Source organism: Procambarus clarkii, chromosome 91 (genome assembly GCF_040958095.1).
Source record: "Procambarus clarkii isolate CNS0578487 chromosome 91, FALCON_Pclarkii_2.0, whole genome shotgun sequence".
Lineage (NCBI taxonomy): Eukaryota > Metazoa > Arthropoda > Malacostraca > Decapoda > Cambaridae > Procambarus > Procambarus clarkii.
The window spans coordinates 13,840,034-13,863,075 of record NC_091240.1 but is presented as its reverse complement, the minus strand read 5'-3'; the positions used below and the strand labels follow the sequence as shown (position 1 = coordinate 13,863,075).

General features: G+C 41.5%; 1 protein-coding gene across 3 annotated transcripts; it reads right to left on the bottom strand.

The window, feature by feature from the left end:
- Window positions 1-1,669: 1,669 nt before the first annotated feature.
- On the bottom strand, window positions 1,670-23,034 carry Nmdmc (NAD-dependent methylenetetrahydrofolate dehydrogenase). 3 transcript variants are annotated; one of them, XM_045768101.2, is made up of 8 exons: window positions 22,491-22,972; window positions 19,756-19,940; window positions 18,017-18,126; window positions 17,676-17,770; window positions 9,462-9,532; window positions 5,386-5,487; window positions 4,939-5,172; window positions 1,670-1,801 (listed from the first exon to the last, which is right to left on the bottom strand). In XM_045768101.2, the coding sequence occupies exons 2-8, from the start codon at window positions 19,862-19,864 to the stop codon at window positions 1,686-1,688; spliced, it is 837 nt and encodes a 278-aa protein (XP_045624057.1). In that variant the 5' UTR covers window positions 19,865-19,940; window positions 22,491-22,972; the 3' UTR covers window positions 1,670-1,685. The 3 variants fall into 3 exon arrangements, with proteins under 3 accessions (XP_045624057.1, XP_045624056.2, XP_069174919.1); XM_045768100.2 differs by having other exon boundaries at window positions 22,477-22,958; XM_069318818.1 differs by lacking the exon at window positions 19,756-19,940 and having other exon boundaries at window positions 22,491-23,034.
- Between the last annotated feature and the right edge of the window lie 8 nt (window positions 23,035-23,042).

Genomic DNA, 23,042 nt, shown 5'->3' with positions numbered 1-23,042 from the left:
TACTTCCTCGAGGGGCGGAATTTCCATGTCCTCACAGACCACAAACCCCTCACTTATGCTCTGGCGGCCAAAGGTGATGCTCACTCTCCTCGAGTAGCCAACTACCTGGGATTTATCTCCTAATTTACCTCGGATATCTGCCATGTCAAAGGAACTAACAATGTCATAGCCGATGCACTGTCTCGACCCACCATAATACACATCGTGAAAAACCCAGCTCAGGTGGACTATTGTGTAATCAGCAAGGCCCAACGGGAAGACCCTGATCTGCAGCGATTACGAACATCTGACACAGCTCTCCGGTTCATCGAGATTCCTATGGAAGGTGGCGGTAGTATAATCTGTGACACCTCACAGACGGGAGCACTTAGGCTCTACATTCCTGCCCAATTTCGCTGGAAAACATTCTCAACATTTCACTCCCTAGCACACCCAGGAGTACGTGCTTCCCAGAAACTACTAACGGAGCGTGTCGTATGGCCAGAAATCAATGCCGATGTTCAACGATGGACTCGCTCATGTCTCCAGTGCCAGCGAGCAAAAATACATCGTCACACAAAGAGCCCTCTTCAACAGTTCCCGTTACCTTCTGACCATTTCGAGGTGGTGCATGTAGACATCGTTGGACCGTTACCGTCGGCAAGAGGATATTCTTATCTACTCACCTACATCGATCGATTCTCCAGATGGCCGGAAGCAATACCATTAATCAACATCTCAGCCGAGTCAATGGCCCAGGCTTTCCTCTCTGGATGGGTCGCCCATTTTGGCAGCCCCTCTGTCATCATCACCGACCAAGGACGGCAATTCAAATTATATCTACGAAAGGAACTTATGGAATTCCTCGGCACCACACACAACCGAACCACAGCATACCACCCTGAGTCTAACGGAATGGTAGAACGCTTTCATAGACAACTAAAAGCCGGCCTAAGAGCTCAAGCACGCCCTGATGATTGGATCGACAACCTTCCATTAGTCTTGCTTGGCATTCGTTTGGCCACAAAGGAGGGAAGTATATTCTTGGTAGCAGACATAGTATACGGATCTAGCCTGCGGCTTTCGGGCGAATTCTTAACCCCACAACGCCACTCATCACACCCCCAGATCCCACTTTTGTCCAGAAATTACGGGCGGCCATGACAAGCATTCGGCCTACACCACCACGCCAACCAACCAACAACTCGTGCTACATGTGCGCCTCATGAGCTCCACACATCTGAACACGTGTTTTTAAGAATCGACGTTGTTCGACCCCCTATACAGTCACCTTACGAAGGACCATTTAAAGTGGTTTCTCGAACACCGAAGTTCTTCACCATTGAACGCCGAGGACAGTGGGTAAACATCTCCATCGACCGCCTTAAACCAGCATACTGTGACGCTGCCCCAGACATCCCTCCAGAAACACATCCGCCGACTACGCCGTTCACTTTTCGACCACAGTTACCAGCAGTACCACCACCTACGACAACGGATGATCCTGTACAACCTCCCACCCTACAACCCCAGTTACCAGCTACACCACCACCTGATCCTAATAGAAGAGTAACTGCTACAGTATCTTAATTCACTCTTTATGGTTATTTATAAAAATAAAGAAGACAAATACAGTACTGTACAGTGAAGACTACTGGCACACAAAGGATATTAAAAATGAAATCATGAATATTAGTTTCACAGCTTTAATAAATTATATTTTTCTTAGCAGCTAAAACTGTGTTCCGCATCAACATGGCCACAGTCATTGGCCCCACACCACCTGGCACTGGAGTTATGTAAGAGGCTTTTTCTGCACAACCTGCAAAGTAAAAAAATAAGTGGTAACTTAGAGGTCCATTGATACGCTGATATATTAAACTCAAGTGAATAATAATAAGAATAATTCCCACTCTCAGGTAGAGGAAGCCTGTATTTAGGCTTGTAACAAGTTCCCCGCCCCACCCCCAAATGACATTCCTCTGGATGCAACACGAAACAGGATATACCAACATCCTGCTAGGTGAACTTGCGCATCAGGTTAAAGGAAATGTGCCTAACTATTTCTCTCCTCCATGGAGATTGAACCTGGAATGTGCAATTGTGAGTCGAGCACGTAGCCCACAGTACTATACTAGTTTTAATTTGCAGATATTTATGCACTGCTTTGATGAATAGTGCAGTGTAATAATAATAATAATAATAATAATAATAACAATAATATTTTACTTCGGGCATTCATCAGAACATCACCCCAAAGAGAATGACGACAATTGAAATCACCCAGCAAGAGCAAGGAGTTCAGGAGGTGTTTCAGATCAGGAAGAGAAAGCGGGACACTCGGGGGGGAGACAAATGGAACAAACTGTGTACCATTTCTCCACAAAGATACGAGCAACAGAACAATGGAGAGGCGAAGGAAAAAGTAAGGGGACAAAGGGAACATCAGAGCGAATCAAGAGAGCAGAAGAATTCGGAGCCCCAGCAACGCCTGGGGGGGGGGGGGGTGAGAGAAAGGAATAGCCACGAAAACGACCAGGACGAGCACCAAGCATCGGCCCCTGGAGACAGACACAAAGGGGCAAAAACCGCGAAATCAGAAGTTGGAGTTCGAGGAAATTGGTGTAATAACCTTGAACGTTCCATTGAAGAATAGACATCGACGAGAAGAGAAAGGACAACAACAGAGAACAAGGAAGAAACAAAGGCGAAAGAGCAACATAGCACGTTAAAGAATATCAGGGTCGGGATCAGGGTCAGCAAAGTCAGGGTTAAGGCATGGGTAAACCGAGCAAAGACGGAGGGAAGGAAGCGGAAGAACAGACCAGCGGTGGGCGGGCGGGGTCTGGAGGAGGAGGAGGAAGAGGAGGGGACAACGGAGAGGAGCAGTCAAGGACAGCAGCAGGAAGAGGGGGAGTAGAAGGAGGGGAGCGCACCTCAGCAAGGGCAGCAACCGAGAGGGAAGTGGGGGCCAAAGAAACCTCCATAGCAGGAACAGGGGGCGCAACCACCGAAATGGGAGGGAAAGGAGCGATAGAGGCAGAAAGAGGGGCCGAGGAAGAAAGCAAAACCTTCTTACCCGTCGGGGAGGAGGATGGAGAGGAGCCAGGCTTAAGCTTCTGACTTAAAGAGACCAGTGTCCCAGCAACTACGTACTGGGCAACGGATTCCAGCGTCTCAACAGGAGAAGCTGAACGAGAGCACACACGACGGCCGTTTGGAGAGCGATGGACATCAGCCCGCACCGACAGGCGGTGGGGAGAGGCAAGAGATGGAGGGGAAGAATGGGAAGGAGGAACGGAGGGAGTTGACCAGACCACACACTAGAAGTTAAAGGGACGACGACATTTCGGTCCGTCATGGACCATTCTCAAGTCGATTGTGATGAAGAGGTAGAGACAGGCAATAAATAGGCAAGAGAGAGCTGAGGAGGAAAGTAAGGTGTAGGGGAGAACTGCAGAAGGCATATTGGCCCATACGAAGCAGCTCCTATTATAACCACCGAAGGAGATAGTAATAGGAATAAGAAGAGGATAGAATCTTTCCTGCCTCTACTCTACACAGACGCCGTCTTGTAGAATCGGCTCTTATACACAATGCACCCAACATGAACTTGAGTTCTGGCTATGTTGCTGTGGACTCTTCCCTTTCACAGTATATACTCAAATGCTCTAATCTTCCTAACAAACGTGACTTAACATAAGCTTACCCCTTCCATTTATCTTTCTTTCTCTTTCCTTTTCTTTCTCTCTTCTCCCCTTTTTCTGTTCATTGTCTTCTCCTACGCTCCCTTGCTATCCTCTTCTTATTCCTATTATTCCTAGTCCAGCAACAGCTGGACTAGGGGAAAAGAGGTACAGGTAACCCTACCACAACCAGTACTGCTGAAAAGCGTCTACAGCGTAGCTTCGCAGTTGGGGAAGGGTGCCACATACACTGGGAGACATCTCGATTACGCAGACATGGGGAGGTCCACCTCCGGGGGGCCCGAACACCCTGCAAAGCCAACTGAAGGAGTCGGCATCGACCGTCCATGAAATGGACTGGGAAATGAACCAAGACAGGCTATCTGCCAGGACATCGGACACGCCCCCTGATGTGAGCCACACAGAGAATTAAACCCCGAGAACTTGGCAGAAGATCCACTCTAAGCGACCAGGCCCAAAGAGCCAAGAACCAGAGAGTCCCCACACGGTTCAGGCCAGAGGGGGTCCAGAGGTAAACCGAGGTGAACTCTTCACCCCTGAGGTGAATCACTGGGGTGCAGTCCGAATGGAGCCGGATCATAGAGCCTCGAGCAAGCTGAATCTACCGCAGGGAAAGCCACATCGCGGCAAATTCCCGCACCGTGCTGTGGGTCTGACAGAGCAACGGAGCCCACCACCCCTGGCTGGCTTGGTGAACACTGGTCACAAAGCCCAGCAAAGAGATGGAACACATCAAGTGAGGGATCCGGAAGACATCATAGCACTGAACCTCGAAAAACCCAAAGAGGAAGTCGGAGACACTGCAACAGGTGCATGGCCCCTGGTGGACGAACCTAGAGATCACAAGAGCGGTGGAAGGGAACAAAAGCAGAGAACATTCACATGCAGTGAGGGTAGTCAACAAGTGGAATGCGAATATGACTTAGAAATAAAACAAGAAATTAAAAGACCAGGATCAAACAGGTAGGAGGCTGGCCAAAATTGTTAGAGCTGACTCCCTCAGACACTGACAGATAAGCAATGCTGGAGAGGGGCTGCTGAAACAGCCTCAACACAAGTTTGCCCAGTATTGCCTGCAGTGCCAGTGGAAAGATATAAATAATTTACCTCACCCAATCCTGTTATGAAGTGTGGGGAAAGCAATGACAATTTTTTCCCTCCATCACATCATTAAATGGTGAGAAAATCCACTGGAGTTTTTTTTAATTAGTTACGACCTAATACTGCCAGAAATTTAAGAATTTATACTTACTTTCAAAGTCACAATCGCCAACAAGTTTGGGTTTGCCTGTAATAGGATCTGTGATTCGATTAATTCCAACATCTAGTATGGCACATCCTGGCTTGATCATATCTCCAGTGATGAGACCTGGAAGGCCAGTTGCAGTAACAATGATGTCTGCTCTAGCAAGAAAGAAACATAGTTGCTCCATTGGTGTATAGCGATGACATATAGTTGTTGTTGAATCCATACCACCAATTTCTCCTGTGGAGATTAAGGCAGAGGCAGTAATGTCTTTCATTCAAATCATCTGTGTACATTTATATTACTGGGTTAGACATGGCTAATGTTAACTCTACTTCCACTAAAATGACTATAAAAAATAGTCTAATAACTTTTTATTTAAATGACAAAATATGCCTCTTATTTAAATGCTCAAGAAAGACCTTGAGTTATAAAATCAAACTTAGTCCATACCATCTGTGCGAATACCATCTCCATGCAGCAGCATAGCAATGGGCATCCCAACATTCTTACTACGACCACAAACTACTGCATTCTTGCCAAAGGTCTCTATGTCTGAAAGTAAAATAAATTATGTAATTTTTCTTTTATATATAGTACTTAAGATTTTGAAATCTAAATTTTGTAACCAAAGAAACAACAAGAACATTAATACAGTAACTACAGCCACTGACCCTGCATTTGATCTGGTCAAGAGCAAATGCTACCAAAATACTGAACCGTTCACAAATACAAATAAACAAATTTGTGTTTGCCAAAAACCCAGTATTGAATGCAATGACGCCTTTTTCTGAAGGAGCCCCGGGGGAGGGGGGGGATCTTAAAGCTATCTTCCTGAGATTGCTTCATGGTCACATCATTTGTGGAAGTTCTGTTTGGCCTACCAGGGACCTGAGCCAGAACCTAGCCCCCCCTCCCCCTCACAGAGGTGCTGGGAGCAGGTGACAATCTGCCACCCCACCAAAAAAAAGCCTCCAGGAAGTCAGTGCAGCTTTTCTGCACTGACGGCTTCCTGGAAAGCCTCCAGGAAGTCAACTGGAGCACTCACAAGAATGGAGACACGAAATCACCAAACAACTCTGCAATCAATTCACATGGAACAGGGGATTCACTCAAACAAGCTCGAAACTCGTTAGTACCAATTATCACCACCAGGCAGCTCAGCCCAGACTTCCAGCTGGCTTACCAAATAAGTTCTGATGTAGATAAAATAAACCCATGACAATCCGACGAACCTGGAATGAGGGTTTTCAGGAAAGCCACCAGGGCTCTTCCAGAAAAAGGAATTCCATTACATTCAATGCTGGGTTTCTAGCAGGAGCACCTGAGTGGCTCCCTGAGGCTAACTAATCCCAGAGAACACGAAGGAACTTATCAGGAGCAGCAGAAGCAGTAGGAACTAAGACACAGAAGAAAACCCAGGTTGGGTAACATGGCCCAAGGCCACATGAGACTGACTTGGACCAGTTCATTAACCAAATTCCTAGCCACCAACGCCATGTTAGGATGCCAAAACACCCTGAGCCCGAATATTGGCCCAGCACATATTAGGGAAGACAGCAGCCAAAACTACGTATTTATGAACATCACGGCCCTGAAGGTTGACTGCAAGCTGGCTAGACTTTATGACACTGCTAACAACATGAGAGATGTGATCCTTGGAACAGGGAACCAAGGAAATTGGGTCAACCAACAAGGCATCCACTGAGACAGATCCAGTGATGAGGTCATCACATCTGGATCATAAATAAGGCAGGCTGCCTCACCAGGTCACTATCACAATCATCAGTCACTTACAGGCTCTCATGCATCCAATTCATCACGAGAAGTGCTATTCACAATACTGTATAGCCACACAACTTGGTCAGGAACTAGAGCCCAATCCTTCAAGCTAACCACCTGTGGGCAAAAATCCTTGATTTTTCCCGAGATGGCAGATGTTTGTCAGAGGCCCCAGGCGCCAATTGGGATCCCAGTGCACCCAAGTGAGTTTCAAGTGAGTGCAATGAAATATGTTATTGGTAGCTAAAAAATCACAGGATGGTACGTGCATCATGGGTCGAACATCTGAGGAAGGTGTACAGAGTGCAAGGGTTAACCATGTTGGAGCATAACCATCACACCCAAGCTTAGGAGCTAAGTGCCACTGACAGTTATGAGAACAATGGCCTATGGAGGTGAGGCACATCCAGCATGACATGAGTTACCGAAACATATTAAGGCTACCAGAAGCCCTGTTCTGAATATTATCTTTGCACCCTTGGCTTACATATTTAATAAATTACTAGTTGAGCAGAGTAATAGAGTCACGGAAGTTGCAAGTGGAAAGATGTGCTAAACGGATAATTGCAAAGTCATTCATTTACACCTTAAAAAGCATATACTTTAGTTTGTCAACTTTCTGGATGCCTTTCCTGGTGAGGTAGTGTCACTTGCTCCCTGTGCCTCTGTGAGGGAGGGCCAGATTCTGGCTCTGGTCTCAGGTAGGCCAATCAGAACTTCATGGCTGAAGTAATTTAGTAGTTGGGAGCCATCTCAGTAAGATAGTTTCAGGAAGTCACCATGGCTCTCCCAGAAATTGGCATTTCATTACATTCAACACTAGGTTTTTAATCACTGTCTTTTTCATGCTCTATCTAATCATGGAAAGAAATCTGAGAATTTATTTAATTGTTTGGTTTTCATTCTCTCATAATTTTAGATTTTTCCTCATTTGAAGGTCTTCACTCTTAAATCTTTTCCTTTTTCACTAGCTAGTGGAAATTGGATCAACAAGCTTTACACCCTTTTTTAGCAGCAGCCTCCACCTTAATTCCTTGGCAAGAATTTGTCTCCTACTGTTTTACGGTTGCTATACACCTCTGGCATGGTTTGTCCAACAATCTGTACATAATACAATGTCTTTTGGCAGTGTTGTGCCAGTCTCCTGGCTTGGTGTACCTCCTATTACTCTGCTATGTTACTCAATGTTCTAAGGATTCTCTCTCCCAGCTTTTTATAGTGGGTGATATATCTTAGTCAGCCTAGTCCATAACCATATGCACATGATCTGAGGAAATATGCCACCGCTTTCTTCTCAGTCAAGTCCCGATCAGACATTGGGGTTTCTGGATATTGAATCAAACATCTGCTGCTAGATACTTTCCTAAGGTGTTTCAACCAGGGCAGCATTGTATTACCCTGGATCATACCACCTTTGGCTGACTGGTTTGGCAGCTGGAGTCCCATGATCTCTGCTCCAGATCACCTTCCACCTGTGCCTTCCCCCCCATTCTACAGACGTTTTGGTTGGTTCATAACAATCTTTATCCGCGTTTGTTGCTTTGCATACCATGATGAATTGCCTACATAAACATCAGAGGGGTTTTATCCCAGAAATAGGGTGATGAACCAACCTATCCTCTTACTGAATTATACCCGAATGCACTACATTTTTTATGCAATTGGCCCCAGCATAAAAATTGTGTTTAGAGAAATTTATAACCCTTTATTATTGATTCTTTTAGGGACTAATGGGAATCAGCTCTGGAAGGTTAAGTGGGTTGCTTATAGTTAGGCTATTTCACTATTTTTTATGTAGGGGAAATCAAGAGAACAGACTAGAGGAACATAGTGAAACAATCCTATGAGCCAGATTCTCAGGTATTCCCATTACCACCCATGTTGTTCTGTTTTCCCTGTTGTGCTTGGTTTGTTTAAACTGCAAGTGGGAGGTAGGAAGCTCCTTTAGCCCTGTTGTTGTGTTAGTGGCAACACCTGTGGTCTTAGTCTTCCAAATATTTCATATCAGTGGAGTGTTTTGAGAGTTGTGGTTGAATCTTTTATACAGAATCACAAGGAGTTGGTACACTCTGTGATGCCTTGAGTTAACCTTACCATTGTCTCCCTTAAATCATCTCAAGATTCCCTAAATATGTGACTACATGCAATGATTCCAGTCATGATAGGCATAAAATTCATGTCTATCATGACTGGATGTATGTTGTGAGTCTTGAGATGGATCATATTTATGTATGTGTAAACATGCAAAAATGTGTTTTCAGTTTTGCAGTAAGAGAACATCCAAAGATTTTAAAACAAAAAAATTAGAAAATATCTGAAAGTTCAGAATATTTGTAAGTTTAAAACAGGTCTGGCTCCAATTAGTCCAGATTTTTGAAAGTGCAGAATAAATTACTGTCTTAAGCAGCATTTATGAGTATTAGAGAGCAACAATTTAACATTCTCTAGATACTCTCTCTTTTTAACAAAGTTGCTTCTTTATCTTTCCAAATGTTTCTGTACAATATTACAAAGCAACACAAAATATATGTTTCTGAACATCCTGAAGACACAGATAAAGAGGGGGTCTACTGACACAGCTGAAACTAGGAATTACAAAGGGTGGGTTAAATTCAAGCCATCATACAATTAACAAAATTTGAGCTCTATGATATATATATAAATAAAACACATAACTATGTATGCAAGAATTTTTATCAACAAAAGGAAGAAAAAGAAAAACATGCACATCATCACATTTGACTCACCATACCGCTTAATAAGCTCCATGACCCCTAACGGGGTGCATGGAGCCATACTGCTCATATCTAAACAAAACCTGCAACAATAATACATTTTCAGGTTCATGTTCAATCAATAGTCTCATGCACATTATATGCTCCATGTAATTACCTAAGTGTAGTTACAGGATGAGAGCTATGCTCGTGGTGCCCCGTCTTCCCAGTACTTTTTGTCTTATAACACTTTGAAATTACTGACGGTTTTGGCCACCACCACCATCTCACTTAACTTGTTTCAACTGTCTACCACTCTGTTTGCAAAAGAAAACTTTCTAATATTTTTTGCCAGCTTTGTTTCTTTTGGTTGAACCCGTGTCCTCTTGTTCATGAAGTTGATGGTTTCAGGAATTCCTCTTTGTCAATTTAGTAGATTCCTGTTAGTATTTTGTAAGTGGTATCATATCACCTCTTTCTTCTATCTTCTAGTTTTGGCATGTTTAATCCCTCTAATCTCTCCTCATAACTCTTGTTTTTCAGCTCCGGAAGCCGTTTTGTACAATGCCATTGCACCTTTTCCAGTTTATGCACTTCTTAAGATTTGGCCACCATACAACTGCTGCATACTGTATTCAAATTTTGGTCTCATAAAAGTCATGAAGAGTTTCTTCAGTATTTCAACATTCATGTAATTAAAAGCAGGTGTGAAGTTGGAAACCAACGCATGCGCTCCTCTCACAATGTTCTGTGCGAGTTCCTCTGGTCACAGCTTACTATCCAAAATCACCCCTAGGTCTCGTTCTTTATTCGAGTCCTTTACCCCTCATCTGCACCTGCCAACAAATGTCGTTTTGAGAGTTGTCCTTTTTTTTGTTGAATTAGGCTATATTTTAATGTTTTTAAATGTTTTCATCACTGTGTTTTGAAATGAAAATAGTCGAGTTTGGAAACATTTTGACATTAACTTTATCTGAACATCTATAAAAACAACAAAAATATGTCCTTAACAATTGCACTATGAAGTTTTTGTCAAAAACAGGTGTGCAGTGCAGGGGTTAATTCCTTTCCACATAATTTGTAAGTGAGGACTCCATCTACAAACATGTTCATATAATTCTGTATTCCTTCTGGTTGATTGTTTATGTAGACAATGAATATTACTAATGCAAGAACCGAGCCCTGTGGTGGTACTCTAGTAACACTCCTCCAGTCATATATTCTCTGATTACTGCCCTCATTTGACTGTCAGATAATTTTTCCTCCATGTCTTAAGTATCCCTGTCATCCCTCCAGCAAGTTCCAGTTTCCAGAACAACCTCTTGTGTAGGACTCTGTCAAAAGCCCTTTTTAGGGCCAAATACACAGTCAACCCAACCATCTCTTCCCTGTAGAATCTCTGTGGCTCTATCATGAAAGCTAAGTATTCTACCGTAGACTTTTAACACATGATCTTTCTATTTGAAAACCATACTGACTGACTTATTATGTCATTACTCTCCAGGTGTAATTTTTTAACAAGAAAAACTAGAATTTTTTTTCTAGTGTTTTGAATACTATGCTTGTTAATGAACTGGGTCTATAAACAATAGGGTCTTTCATGCTACCATTTTTGCACATTGGAACAATATTTGCTTTTTCCTATATATTTGCCAAGGCTCCAATACAAAAAATTAGCTGAAAAATCAGAGTAAAGTGCTGAGCTCAGATGCACATTCCCTCTAAACCAAATGTGAAACTCCATCTGGGTCAACTGCTTTGATCTTACCTAGCTTCTTTAGCATTTTTCCCACTTCATCTCAAGACACCTCTATGTACTCTATGGTATTCTCTGAAATTCATATTGTATTTGGTTCTCTGAAGACTTCATTTTGCACACACACACTTTGGGACTCTTTGTTTAGTGTTTCACACATTTCCTTTTAATTCTCCATGAATCTGTTCCATTTTCAACCTCTGGACTTTATCCTTTATGTACATTTTGCTTATAATGAATTTATAGAATGAGCCTGGTTCAGTTTTAGAGTTACTGTATATGCAATTCCTTTCTCAAAGTTTCTTTCTGCCTCTCTTCTCACTGCTGTTAATAATAATAATAATAATAATAATAATAATAATAATAATAATAATAATAATAATAATAATAATAATAATAATAATGAGAATTCACTAGGGCTGTGAGGTGGCATGAACCTACGACCTCGGCATTGCCACCTCACAGCCCTGGGGCATTTTCTCATTGATATATATCATGTTAGTGTGATATCTGTGTTAATAATAATAATTTTATTTAACAAATATACAAAAGAATAACATACATTGTGTAATCATTGTTACAATGTATATTTAATAAGATCACAAATACATAAAGCGTTTCATGGGCATAACTTAAAATAATTAAGTTTTTTATTTATTTATTTATATATACACAGTACAAGTGTTCTTACATTCTTGTAAAGTCACTAGCATGCATAGCATTTCAGGCAGGTCCTTAATCCTTATTTTCCCTGGAATTCGACCCATCAAATTGTTTAACACTCAGGTACACATTTATTGCTGGGTGAACATAGGCATACAGTTAAAGATTAGCACCTAGTCAACCCTCCCCAGCCAGGATACGAACCTAGGCCAAATCACTCTCGAAGTGCCAGGCGAGTGTTTTATCTCTGCACCATCAGGACTGTAGTTAGTACAAAGGTTTGATAAGGTAGAAACTATACTATACAGGAAGTAGCCAAACACAACAAATGATTCTTGTTTGTTTGTGTTCCTGGTATGTTTGAGGGTTAGACTTCTTACACTATAGTCTTTTTTTTTTTTTTTGTCTCGTTCTCTGGCCCTTTCACACTATGTTAAACTACTCCTGCATTCTAGTTCTGCACCACTGTTGTCTTGGGATAAATTTTGTCGTACCTTCATATACAGTATCTCAAAATTTGGCATACATCTCATTTATTTTTTTGCCTAACAACAAATCTTTCCAATTCAAAAAACTTGCAAAGTTCCCCATATTGTCCTCACTTGAAATCAAGTTTTCCAGTTGTTTCATTTCCCCATTCTCTTCTAGGTTATAATACATTGCATATTTTATTTACAGAAGGACATGGGTGCTTTTACAAATAAGGGGGTAAAGATAATGTCAAATACCTCCTCTTTCATGGTGAATATCAAATCCAGCATGATGGAATATCCCCTTCCCTCATTCTTGTGTAGGAATATGAATGTTTCCAGGATAAGGTTTATGTGACTGCCAGTCCAAATGTCCTTTGTTTTTTCTTCGTGTGTCTCCCACTCTATTGAATTTAAGTTGAAGTTGCCACATACCAACAATTGTGATTTACCTTTACTGTACCTGCTCTTACTGTAATGACTCGTTACCATTATGAGGCCTTCTCATTTGTCATCCAGCTGCTCCTCTGTTCACATGTTGCTTGCTGGTGGACTGAAGGCATTAAAGATTACCAGTTAATCATGCTAAACCAAATCTAACATGCCACTATGTCAACTTCTTGTGGGTTGTCAACTATTAAGTCTCTTACCTCCAGGCATTCTTTCACCAGCATGGCGGCAACTCCATCTTTTCTAATTTTTCTGTCCCGTCTCCAAACTGAGTAGCCCCTCGGGAATACGACATCATTTAAAATATTATCTTCAAGTTTTGTCTCTGTCAGTGTTAAATCTTTGGCATTTTAAGCTACATTATATCATTTAACTTCAGTATTTTTCATCTCACTCCATATAGATTTTCAGAAACATGTTCCCACTCTGTCTGTTTTTCACTCCCCTTCTATTTATTTTCCTAGATTGCTTTTATGTCCCATTTCACAGGTTCCCAATACCTGTCACCTTTTAGAAAAAAAAAGGATTTATTCTGTTCTCATTCCTACCTTCATTTAGATATTTTGCTTCGGCAAGCTTGAGTTTTAACTTCTCCCTGTCATCTTTTGAAATGTCATGTCTTAATGACCACCATTTCCCAACCACATTTTGCAATTTCCTGGCATTCCTCAGCACTCATTTGTTTCAATATTATTCGATACTTACCTATCCTTCTAAAATCATTGAGAATTTCCTTTGTTGCGAGACCTTCTCATCCACCTATTTTCTCTATTTTTTTCCCTTCTGCTGCTCTGTATACCCTATCTTGAGGTTATCTTGAGATGATTTCGGGGCTTTCTAGTGTCCCCGCGGCGCCCGGTCCTCGACCAGGCCTCCACCCCCAGGAAGCAGCCCATGACAGCTGACTAGCACCCAGATACCTATTTTACTGCTAGGTAACAGGGATGGTTACCCTAGATGGTATTTCCTTTTCCAAACACCCACAAATTTTTGCAGACTTACTTCTGTCTACAGTGTTTTGTTTTAATTTACTGCTTGTAACCCGTTCTTTTTAATTGTTTGCTTAATATTTGATCCTTGCTGCTTATCTGTTTTTTCCCTTCAAAACATACTTCTTTGATAGTTTCTTCCTCTTTTACAACTTGTACATATGTTCCTTTCATATTCTCTTTGTAATTTTCCAATCATTGGTAACTTCCTCTACTTGAGCTGTCCATGGAATTTCAATTATGATGTCCTTAACTCCCTATTATTGTTAGCCAATAAGGGTTCTCCAAGTTCCTTTGCAATATATTATTTTCTTGTTAATTTCTTCAAAATTTTCCCCCTTCCCTTCAATTTCCATATTTAATTTTTTCATTAGTTCTTTGATTTGTATCTCCTGTCTCCACCTTGTCAGTCAAGCTAGTAATTTCTTCTTTCTAATAGAAGAACATTACCTTCATGAATCTTTATCAAATCCCCAATTTTCACTAACCAGTTCATAAAACCTCCATTTCTTATCTCTATCAGTTAACCCTTTTAAATTTGTCTCTAGTTGACAGTTTAATATCCACGTTAGCCATTTTGTTTATTTTGATTCTCAACTGCTTCAGTGTGGTAGATTTACCTTTTCCAGTTTATTGATGTGGCTGGTAATATTTTACTATCCAGTAGACTTTTATCACTGTATTGGTATCAGCATACTTTTGTAGTACTATGCATGTGGTGTCAAAATTTCTGCTGATGCTTCAAAACTTTGTTTTTCTCATAGGTGGATACATAAAATCACTCCTAATTCCTATTAGAAGGCTTTAGAGTTCTTCCTCTTTTGATCTGTCAATTGGCTTACAACAAGATCCTCAATTACTGCTGGGTAAACATTGGTCACTGATCCTTACTGTCCACCCATCATCTCTCCCTTCTCAGAGGGATGAGTTAAGAGGAAAGACAAAAGGAATTAACCCTCATGTGAATGGGAGATAGAAGAGTTAGGAACTGACAGGACAGACAATGACATTATTTGAAATGGTTAATAAAAGAACTTAAGGACATACAGGTAGATGGAAACTTAGTAGATATACAAGCCTCAGAAATATTAGAGATTTTTTTCTGCATCAGAGTGCAAGAAGCAGCACGACCCCACCATATGGTGTTGACGTTACTCAAACGAGCGTTCGCCATGCAGGACGATTTGACGCCGAACGGGCCGGTCGTTATCCAAAATGTTCGCCTTTTGGGGCGATCGGTATGCGAGGTACCACTGTATTAATTAGTAAAACTATTATTTCCATTGAGAGAGTGAATTACTTTTAATTATATGAAAGTTTAAGAATAAAGATAATTATCATTATTTATGGCAATGTGAAAAGGTAAATTCACATAAATATACTGACAAGTCAAAGGAAGTTTAGCTCTTGGCAAATGCTTAAATGGCTTTTAAAACTGTTAAATTACAAGTTTATCTCTACAGTGGAGATTACAAAATGATCTGTATAAAAAGTTCTTAATTAAAAAAAATGATTTATCCCAGAAAAACACAAAATGATCATCCATATAGAGACAAAATATTGTACTGCACATTTAATATTATCACCAAATACTACTACAATGGCACTATGCCTCCACTTCAATACTGCCACTTCACTCCACTTCAATATCTGCCCGAAACGCTGCGCGTGCTAGTGGCTTTACAAGACTGTAATTACCATATTTGTATCCTCACATTCCTTATGTACATTCTTGTATATGCATAAATAAATAAAATAAATACTACAATATCATCACAATAATATTAAAAATCCACTGTCTAAATATTATTAATACTAATAAATATAACTATTGAGCAAAATTGAATAAGAGTGTGGGAATAGAGCACAGGAATGGTTATACATGACAAATTAATCCCATGTGAATAATCAACAGTGGAACCTTACATTCCCTATATACACCTACTCAAATGCCTACACTAATAAATCCTACACACATGAGAACACACATGCCGCCTCCCAGGCAAGTCCCTGGTTTTTACTTATCTGTGGGTAGTCAGCTTCAGGGAGCCGACGGGGCTTCAAAAAACCAAGTTTGAATGTACAGTATTGAAATGCAATTTTTTGGGTAAGCCCCATTGGCTCCCTGAAGTTATCAAACTGACGTATACCATATTAGTTTGGTACCATCTGTCCTTGGAGTTCAAATACTTACTGGGGTCCACGAGCCAGAACCTGCCCCCCCCTTCCTCAGAGAGGCAAAGGGAGCAATGGCAATATGAACTCTGTATGTAAAGTTTGTCATGTCTGCCATCGAACGGGGAAGGCACCCCAGAAAGGTAAGTGAACCATTACAAACCTCTAATTGGTTAAAATTTCAACCTACATCCGAACAGAGGCCTAGAACTCCCCCTAATAGAAAACATGGAAACAATCAACACGTCATCCAACTAGTGTGCCCGCTCATTAGCGCCTCACCCTCCCCGACAGGGGAAAGTGGGGACCCCGACAGGGGAAAGTGGGGACCCCGACAGGGGAAAGTGGGGACCCCGACAGGGGAAAGTGGGGACCCCGACAGGGGGAAGTGGGGACCCTGACAGGGGGAAGTGGGAGACCCCATTCAGGTGGGTAGGTCTCACCACCCTCCGTTCGGAAAATGATGAAACCGCCGACCAGAGGGAGGGAGAGTGTCTAGGAGCCTCCATGGCTCACCCAGAAAATGGTGTTTCTTTACATTCAACTCTGGTTTTCCAAGGGGCTCCCTCAAGCCTCGTCCCCCCCAGCCAAAAGACGAGGCATCTGTGAACACACCGAGTTAGGGAAGAGGAAGGCACCAAGGCACCAACCCCGAAAAACCCGAAGACGCAGCAACCGATGCGAAGACCCCGAAGGTCGAACCCTGCGATTGCAAGAGCAGGGAAAGGGGTTGCCCCTGAAGATATCAGAACAGACTCCAAAGACAGACCCTGCTCAGTGGGAAAACCAGTAAGTTAAAGTTCAGGCTATCGCACAGCTGCTTGAGCAACTGCCGAGTGACCCAGGTCCCCCCTCAAAAATCGCAGACAACGGGACTGTAGCCGGAGCAGAGCCACAGGAGGAAGAGAGATGGACACAGTCCGAGAATCCCACACAAGGCCCAGCCAAGTCAGAGCCTGAGATGGAACCAGATGGGACTTCCTCCAATTCACCAGGAACCCAAATCCAGCAAGCTGGGAAAGAACCATGTCCTGGCAAGCAGACATGCAGACTGGCAGGGAGCCCAAACCAACCAGCTGTTGAGGTAGGCCAGACATTAGTAGATGAAGGCAGGCCACCACGACCCGGGTTAAACGTGTGAACACACGAGGTGCCAGTTTAAGCCGAATGGAAGACAATGAAAATGGTAAGCCCGACGCCCAACCACGAAACCTAGCCAATCCCTGAACCCCAGATGAATCCTTCCTCCTTCCCCCGTCCACACCGTTTTCCATACACCAACAAGAGTCCTCAATAAAGGTAAGGTGTATTAAAAAATATGAGTAGTATTCTGTATAAAATGTATTTTTAAGTTAATATTTTTAGGTGTGTGGGATGGATTAATTCAATTTACATTACTTCTTATGGGAAAATTTGTTTTGGTTTTCAAATTTTCGGTTGACGAACCGTCTCTGGGAACGGATTAAATTCGTAAATGAAGGTACCACAGTATTTTGATTGGTGGTTCACCTTGATAGATAATTTCTCATCATCTTATCCTAATTGCCTCCTTTGCCCCTTGGAGTGAATAAGATAGTTGTGAAAAGGTTCTTGTCTCTTGAAAGTAGTCACAGGAACCTGGCATCACTGGTATTAAGAACCAGCTGTGTAACAAAAGTACGAGACAGTTCTAGGATGACAAAAACTTTTATTATTGACTCTCTAAACCATGTTTTTTATCACAATTAGTTCGAGCTGAGCTCACCTTCCAATGTTGATAACATGAAACCCATCAACATCCTTCCTTGGAATGACAGAGTTGCACACCACTTTCTCTTCCATGTGGTCTGGTAGTGGAAGCTGGAAAGTTGAAATGTCTTTGAAGTGGAATTTTAAACAATGACTAGAATATAGCAATATAGGCCATGGAGCAAGTATCTATATCAAGCTTGCCTGACAAATCTCTAGCCTCCTAGGTATTAAAGAAAATAAGCCTATGGGAGCAGCACAATGATTTACTCAGAAATTTATCAAAAAGGGTCAATAAATAACTAACCACCCACATTCCAGTTTTCTGTAATAGCACATTTGTGTACTGTTTCTTACCTGCACTAGAATACCATCAACATCTGAGTCTACATTGAGCTGATTTATTAGATGCAGTAGAGTAGACTGGCTGGTGTCTTGTGGTAAGTGGTGAACAGTACTCTGAATCCCTGAAACAAGCACAGAAATGGAAGTTAACCAAAGGCATCGGACAATATGCATTTGATTCTTAGTTAGCTAAATACGCCATAGAAAATTTCCTTTGGATCCATACAGTATTTGGATATTTAAAAATTAATGTCTAAGAAATGCTTAAATATTATTTATGGATTAACCCACTGACTGATAACTACCAATTATTTTCATATTTATACTGTGCTTCATTGCTATATTTAATTAAATCAATTATATACACTTAAAATACTGTACTGTACTGTAATGATATTTTACTTATATAAGGTACACTTATAGAAGCTATATATGGTCAACAAAATTCAAAATTTCTAAGAAACTAAATATTTTTCGTAGGGCATTATGAAATAGTGGTGTGGCATAGTGGTAAATGCAATCGTATCACACCTGTTGAAGTACCATGCACCCATCCATCTGTACCGCCAGCCAGGACACTGGACACTCCATGAATGTGAACAGCAGAGTGCGCTAAACCCCGAGAAATCAGAAGATGAAGTAGATGTAGAGTCCAGCTCCTGGTTCTAGCAGACAGGGACTGAAGAGAACCCCTCCGTTGAAATAAACTATGGTGAGCAGTCCGAATGGAGGTGGACTATGGATCCAAGCCCTCCACAGCACAGGACACATGGCTGCCAACTCTTGCATAGTATGTACTGTGAGCCCAACGAAGGTGATGGAATCATGGCCCCCTAACCAGCTTGGTGAGCGCTGGTCACAAAGCACCTGGAAAGATGTCGAACAAGGGTAGAGGAAAGTGGCAGGGAACCAAACCCCAAAACATCCAAAGTGGAACCCGGCTACACAGAAGCCGACAAAGGGCTCCTGGAATCTGCACTCAACGAACGCAGTCGTGGCAAAGAGCCAGCTCCTGAGAAACCAAAATAGCTTCCGAAGCCAAACCCTGCTCAAGGAAATGAGGACGACAAAGGTGAGGTTCCTACACAGCTGCTCTAGCACCTGTCATGCCACCCAGTCCCCACTCAACACCAACAGATGGCAGTGCTGCAGCTGGATCAAGGCCACCGAAGGTAGGGACAGCAAAGCTGACTTAGTCACCCAAGTGAGGCACAGCCAAGTCTCTCCAACTCTCTCACTATCCCACACTTACCCATCCATCCGACTCTTGCTACCCCTTCCATCCGACTCTCAAACCCTATCTAATGGAAAAGGGGCACTTGAAAATCATTACTGAACAAAATGTGACACTCATTGACACCAACCAGAAATCTGAACTAGTAATATATTATAAGAGCAAGAAGCCTGCCAACTTGCTCATGAGGAGCTTTCTACAGCTCATTTTAAATGGAACATCTCCATGCTCCCTAATACCAATATGACTCTGTGGGACTTTTGAAAAGCATCCAATGGTGCTGGTAGTTCAAATATTGTCCTGCATGGCTGGGATTCACTTCTCAGTCAGGAAAAATCTTACTTTTTGGACAATGTAGTGGAACAGCACAAAAATATTTCATGCTTTTTATTGTACTGTACTGTAAAAGTACTGTACTGTACTTTTTTTGTACAGTACTCAATATAGTACTGTACTTATTAACAGTTTTTTATTAAAATGTATTTCAAAGCACTAAAAAAAATTATTCTATATTAACCAATCTTATCTGCAGCTCTTGCTTTATTTCTGACATACGTGCCAGATGCTGGGTCACGTCCCACCCGAACAAGCACCAGGTGAGGTGTTCGCTCTCCACGTTCAACCATGCTTCGAACCTCTGCCCAAAGTTCTTCATAAATTTCAGCTGCTACCTTCTTTCCATCTATCAGCTTTGCTCTTTGTCTGTGGACATGTTAGAAAACTGCATTAATATCATTCCTGTCTATAAATCACAAATTTTGGTAAAAGGCTTGAAATACAATGCAGTACTGGTATATTTAACAACAGAATCTCTTCTCGAGGTTATCTTGAGATGATTTCGGGGCTTTTTAGTGTCCCCACGGCCCGGTCCTCGACCAGGCCTCCACCCCCAGGAAGCAGCCCGTGACAGCTGACTAACACCCAGGTACCTATTTTACTGCTAGGTAACAGGGGCATAGGGTGAAAGAAACTGCCCATTGTTTCTCGCCGGCGCCTGGGATCGAACCCAGGATCACAAGTCCAGCGTGCTGTCCGCTCGGCCGACCGGCTCCCCAAATGCAAATGCAAATCATGCAAGAACATGCAAATCAAATTAATGTATAAGCACATTTAGTTTCATATTATTGAGATAGTAGCTAAAGTGGGGATTTAAAAATACTCTTACAAAAGGGTGTTATGTCAATCCACCTAAAGACCAGTGCTAGTGTTTTCCGGAAACTTGGATGTGAACCAAAACTCATTCCTGTTATTATTTTGTAAGTGATGATCATATCACCTCTTTTCCTTCTATTTTCTAGCTTTGGCATATTTAACACCTCTAGCCTCTCTTCGTAATTCTTGTTTTTCAGTTCCGAAAGCCATTTTGTAGCATGTCTTTGCACCTTTTCCAGTTTATTGATGTGCTTCTTGAGATATGGGCACCATACAACTACTGCGCATTCCAATTTTGGTCTCTCAAACGTCATGAACAGTTTCTTTAGTACTTCACCATCCATGAAGTTAAAAGCGAGTCTGAAGTTGGAAAGCATCTCATCTGCTCCTTGCTCAAGGTTTTTTTTGTTTTTCCCTGGTGACAGTTTACTATCCAAAACCACCCCTAGTGGTTGTATAATGTGTGGAAAAAGGCTAACATAGTTCCAATCTACAAAAGTGGCAGCAGGGAAGACCCCCTGAATTATAAACCTGTATCATTGACAAGTGTAATAGTCAAAATATTGGAAAAAATCATTAAAACTAAATGGGTAGAACACCTGGAGAAAAACAATATAATATCACAGTCAGTATGGTTTTCGATCTGGAAGATCCTGTGTAACGAATTTACTCAGTTTCTATGATCAAGCCACAGAGATTTTATAGGAAAAAGATGGTTTGTTTGACTGCATATATCTGGACCTAAAAAAGGATTTCGACAGAGTTCCACACAAGAGGTTGTTCTGGAAACTGGAACATATTAGAGGGGTGACAGGTAAGCTTCTAACATGGATGAAACATTTTCTAACTGATAAAAAATTAGGGCAATATTCAGAAGCAATGTATCGGACTGGAGAAATGTCACAAGTACCACAGGGTTCAGCCTTGCTCCAGTAATGTTTATTGTCTACATAAACAATCTACCAGATGGAATACAGAATTATATGGGCATGTTTCAAATTCAAATGTTTATTCGAGTAAAAGTATATACGGTGGGGCCTCCACTTACGATGGTAATCCGTTCCCAGAGACGTATTGTAAGTCAAAATATCCTAAGTTGAAACTAATTTTCCCATAAGAAATAATGGGAATTGAATTAATCCGTTCCACATTCCCCCCATAAAAAAAAACTTTGAAAAACCTTAAAGTAAATTTATATGTAATTTACCCCAAATCTTTAGTACTAAAGTATGTACAAGTTATTGCTTACCTTTATTGGCAACTTGTTGGTGTATGGAAGACTATGAGGAGGAGAAGAGGTGTTAGTGTTTGGAAGGAGAGTCCTCTTCCATTATAACATCAGGCAGTGATTGTTTTCTTTTTACAATTTTTTTTATTTTTTTCATTTTTTAAATATTTTTTTATAGAAAATGGAGCAGCCTACCTGACATTCACTTAAACCTGACCTTAAAAGCTTCCTAGAAGGTTGTAACAGAACCCATGAGCACCACACCAGAAACAAATACCTATTTGATATGCCAAGAGTTAGACTTAATCAAACTAGGAATGCTTTACAAATCAAGGGACCCAGAATGTGGAATGACCTTCCCAATTATGTCAAAGATTGTACCTCTCTCAACCAGTTTAAGATGAAAACTAAGTACTACCTAATTAACTCCATGTAACCTACCTTACTTCTAAATGTCAACCCATGTCTTACTATTTAAAAAAAAAAATATGCTGTTTGTTGACCAACTCGTATATTAGCTATTTTCTACCATGTTCCCCCTTTTTTGATCCTTTATTTTTTTTTCATTCAACACAATTTATACTTTAAGTTCAATTACTATTAAGATTTAGTCTGTTTTTTCCCCCACCTCACCTTGCCAGAAACACTATACGTACTAGTGGCTTTAGGTATTGTATGTACTACCTCTATCTTTAAATCTAACAATGTTTGTACTGTAACGCTGCAACTATGTATGTACTTACGGGCTCACCATAGCCCGTGCTACTAGGAACTTTTGATTCCAAGTAGCGAATCTTAAACAACAACAAATGTATGTACTGTTCCTAAATAAATTATTATTAGTATTATATGACTAACCTGCAATTTGTTACCTGAAGGTGTCGTCTCCCTCCTAATGAAGAGGTCATTGACCCCCATTTTATTAGAGGGACAGCCCGTCTTCCCAGCATAGTGTGCGGGCGAGCAAGCATGCAAGACTGCGTGTACTCTGCTCAGGAGGGTCCAGATTTAGCCTGATATCTTGCGTGTACTCTGCTCAGGAGGGTCCAGATTTAGCCTGATATCTTGACCTGCATATAGCTTGGTATAGTGTTGTTGGTAACATAACCCAGTCAGCTGGCCACTGCACTCCTCTCCGCTCATTGGCTGCCCACCTTACACCATCAACCAATCACTGTTCTTCATTCGTGATGTCACTGAAACGTAACATATTTGTTCATATTTTAGAAACACTCGTATAGTTACCGTCGTGAGAGTTTGCAGCATATCAATTGATGATGAAATTTTGTAAATTACACGAAGTTAACTCCCTGGACAGATGTAATAGGACCCATTATCACCACACCAGAAATAAATATCTCTTTGATATCCCCAGGGTCAAACTTAATCTGTGTAAACACTCTATGCAAATTAAGGGACCTAGT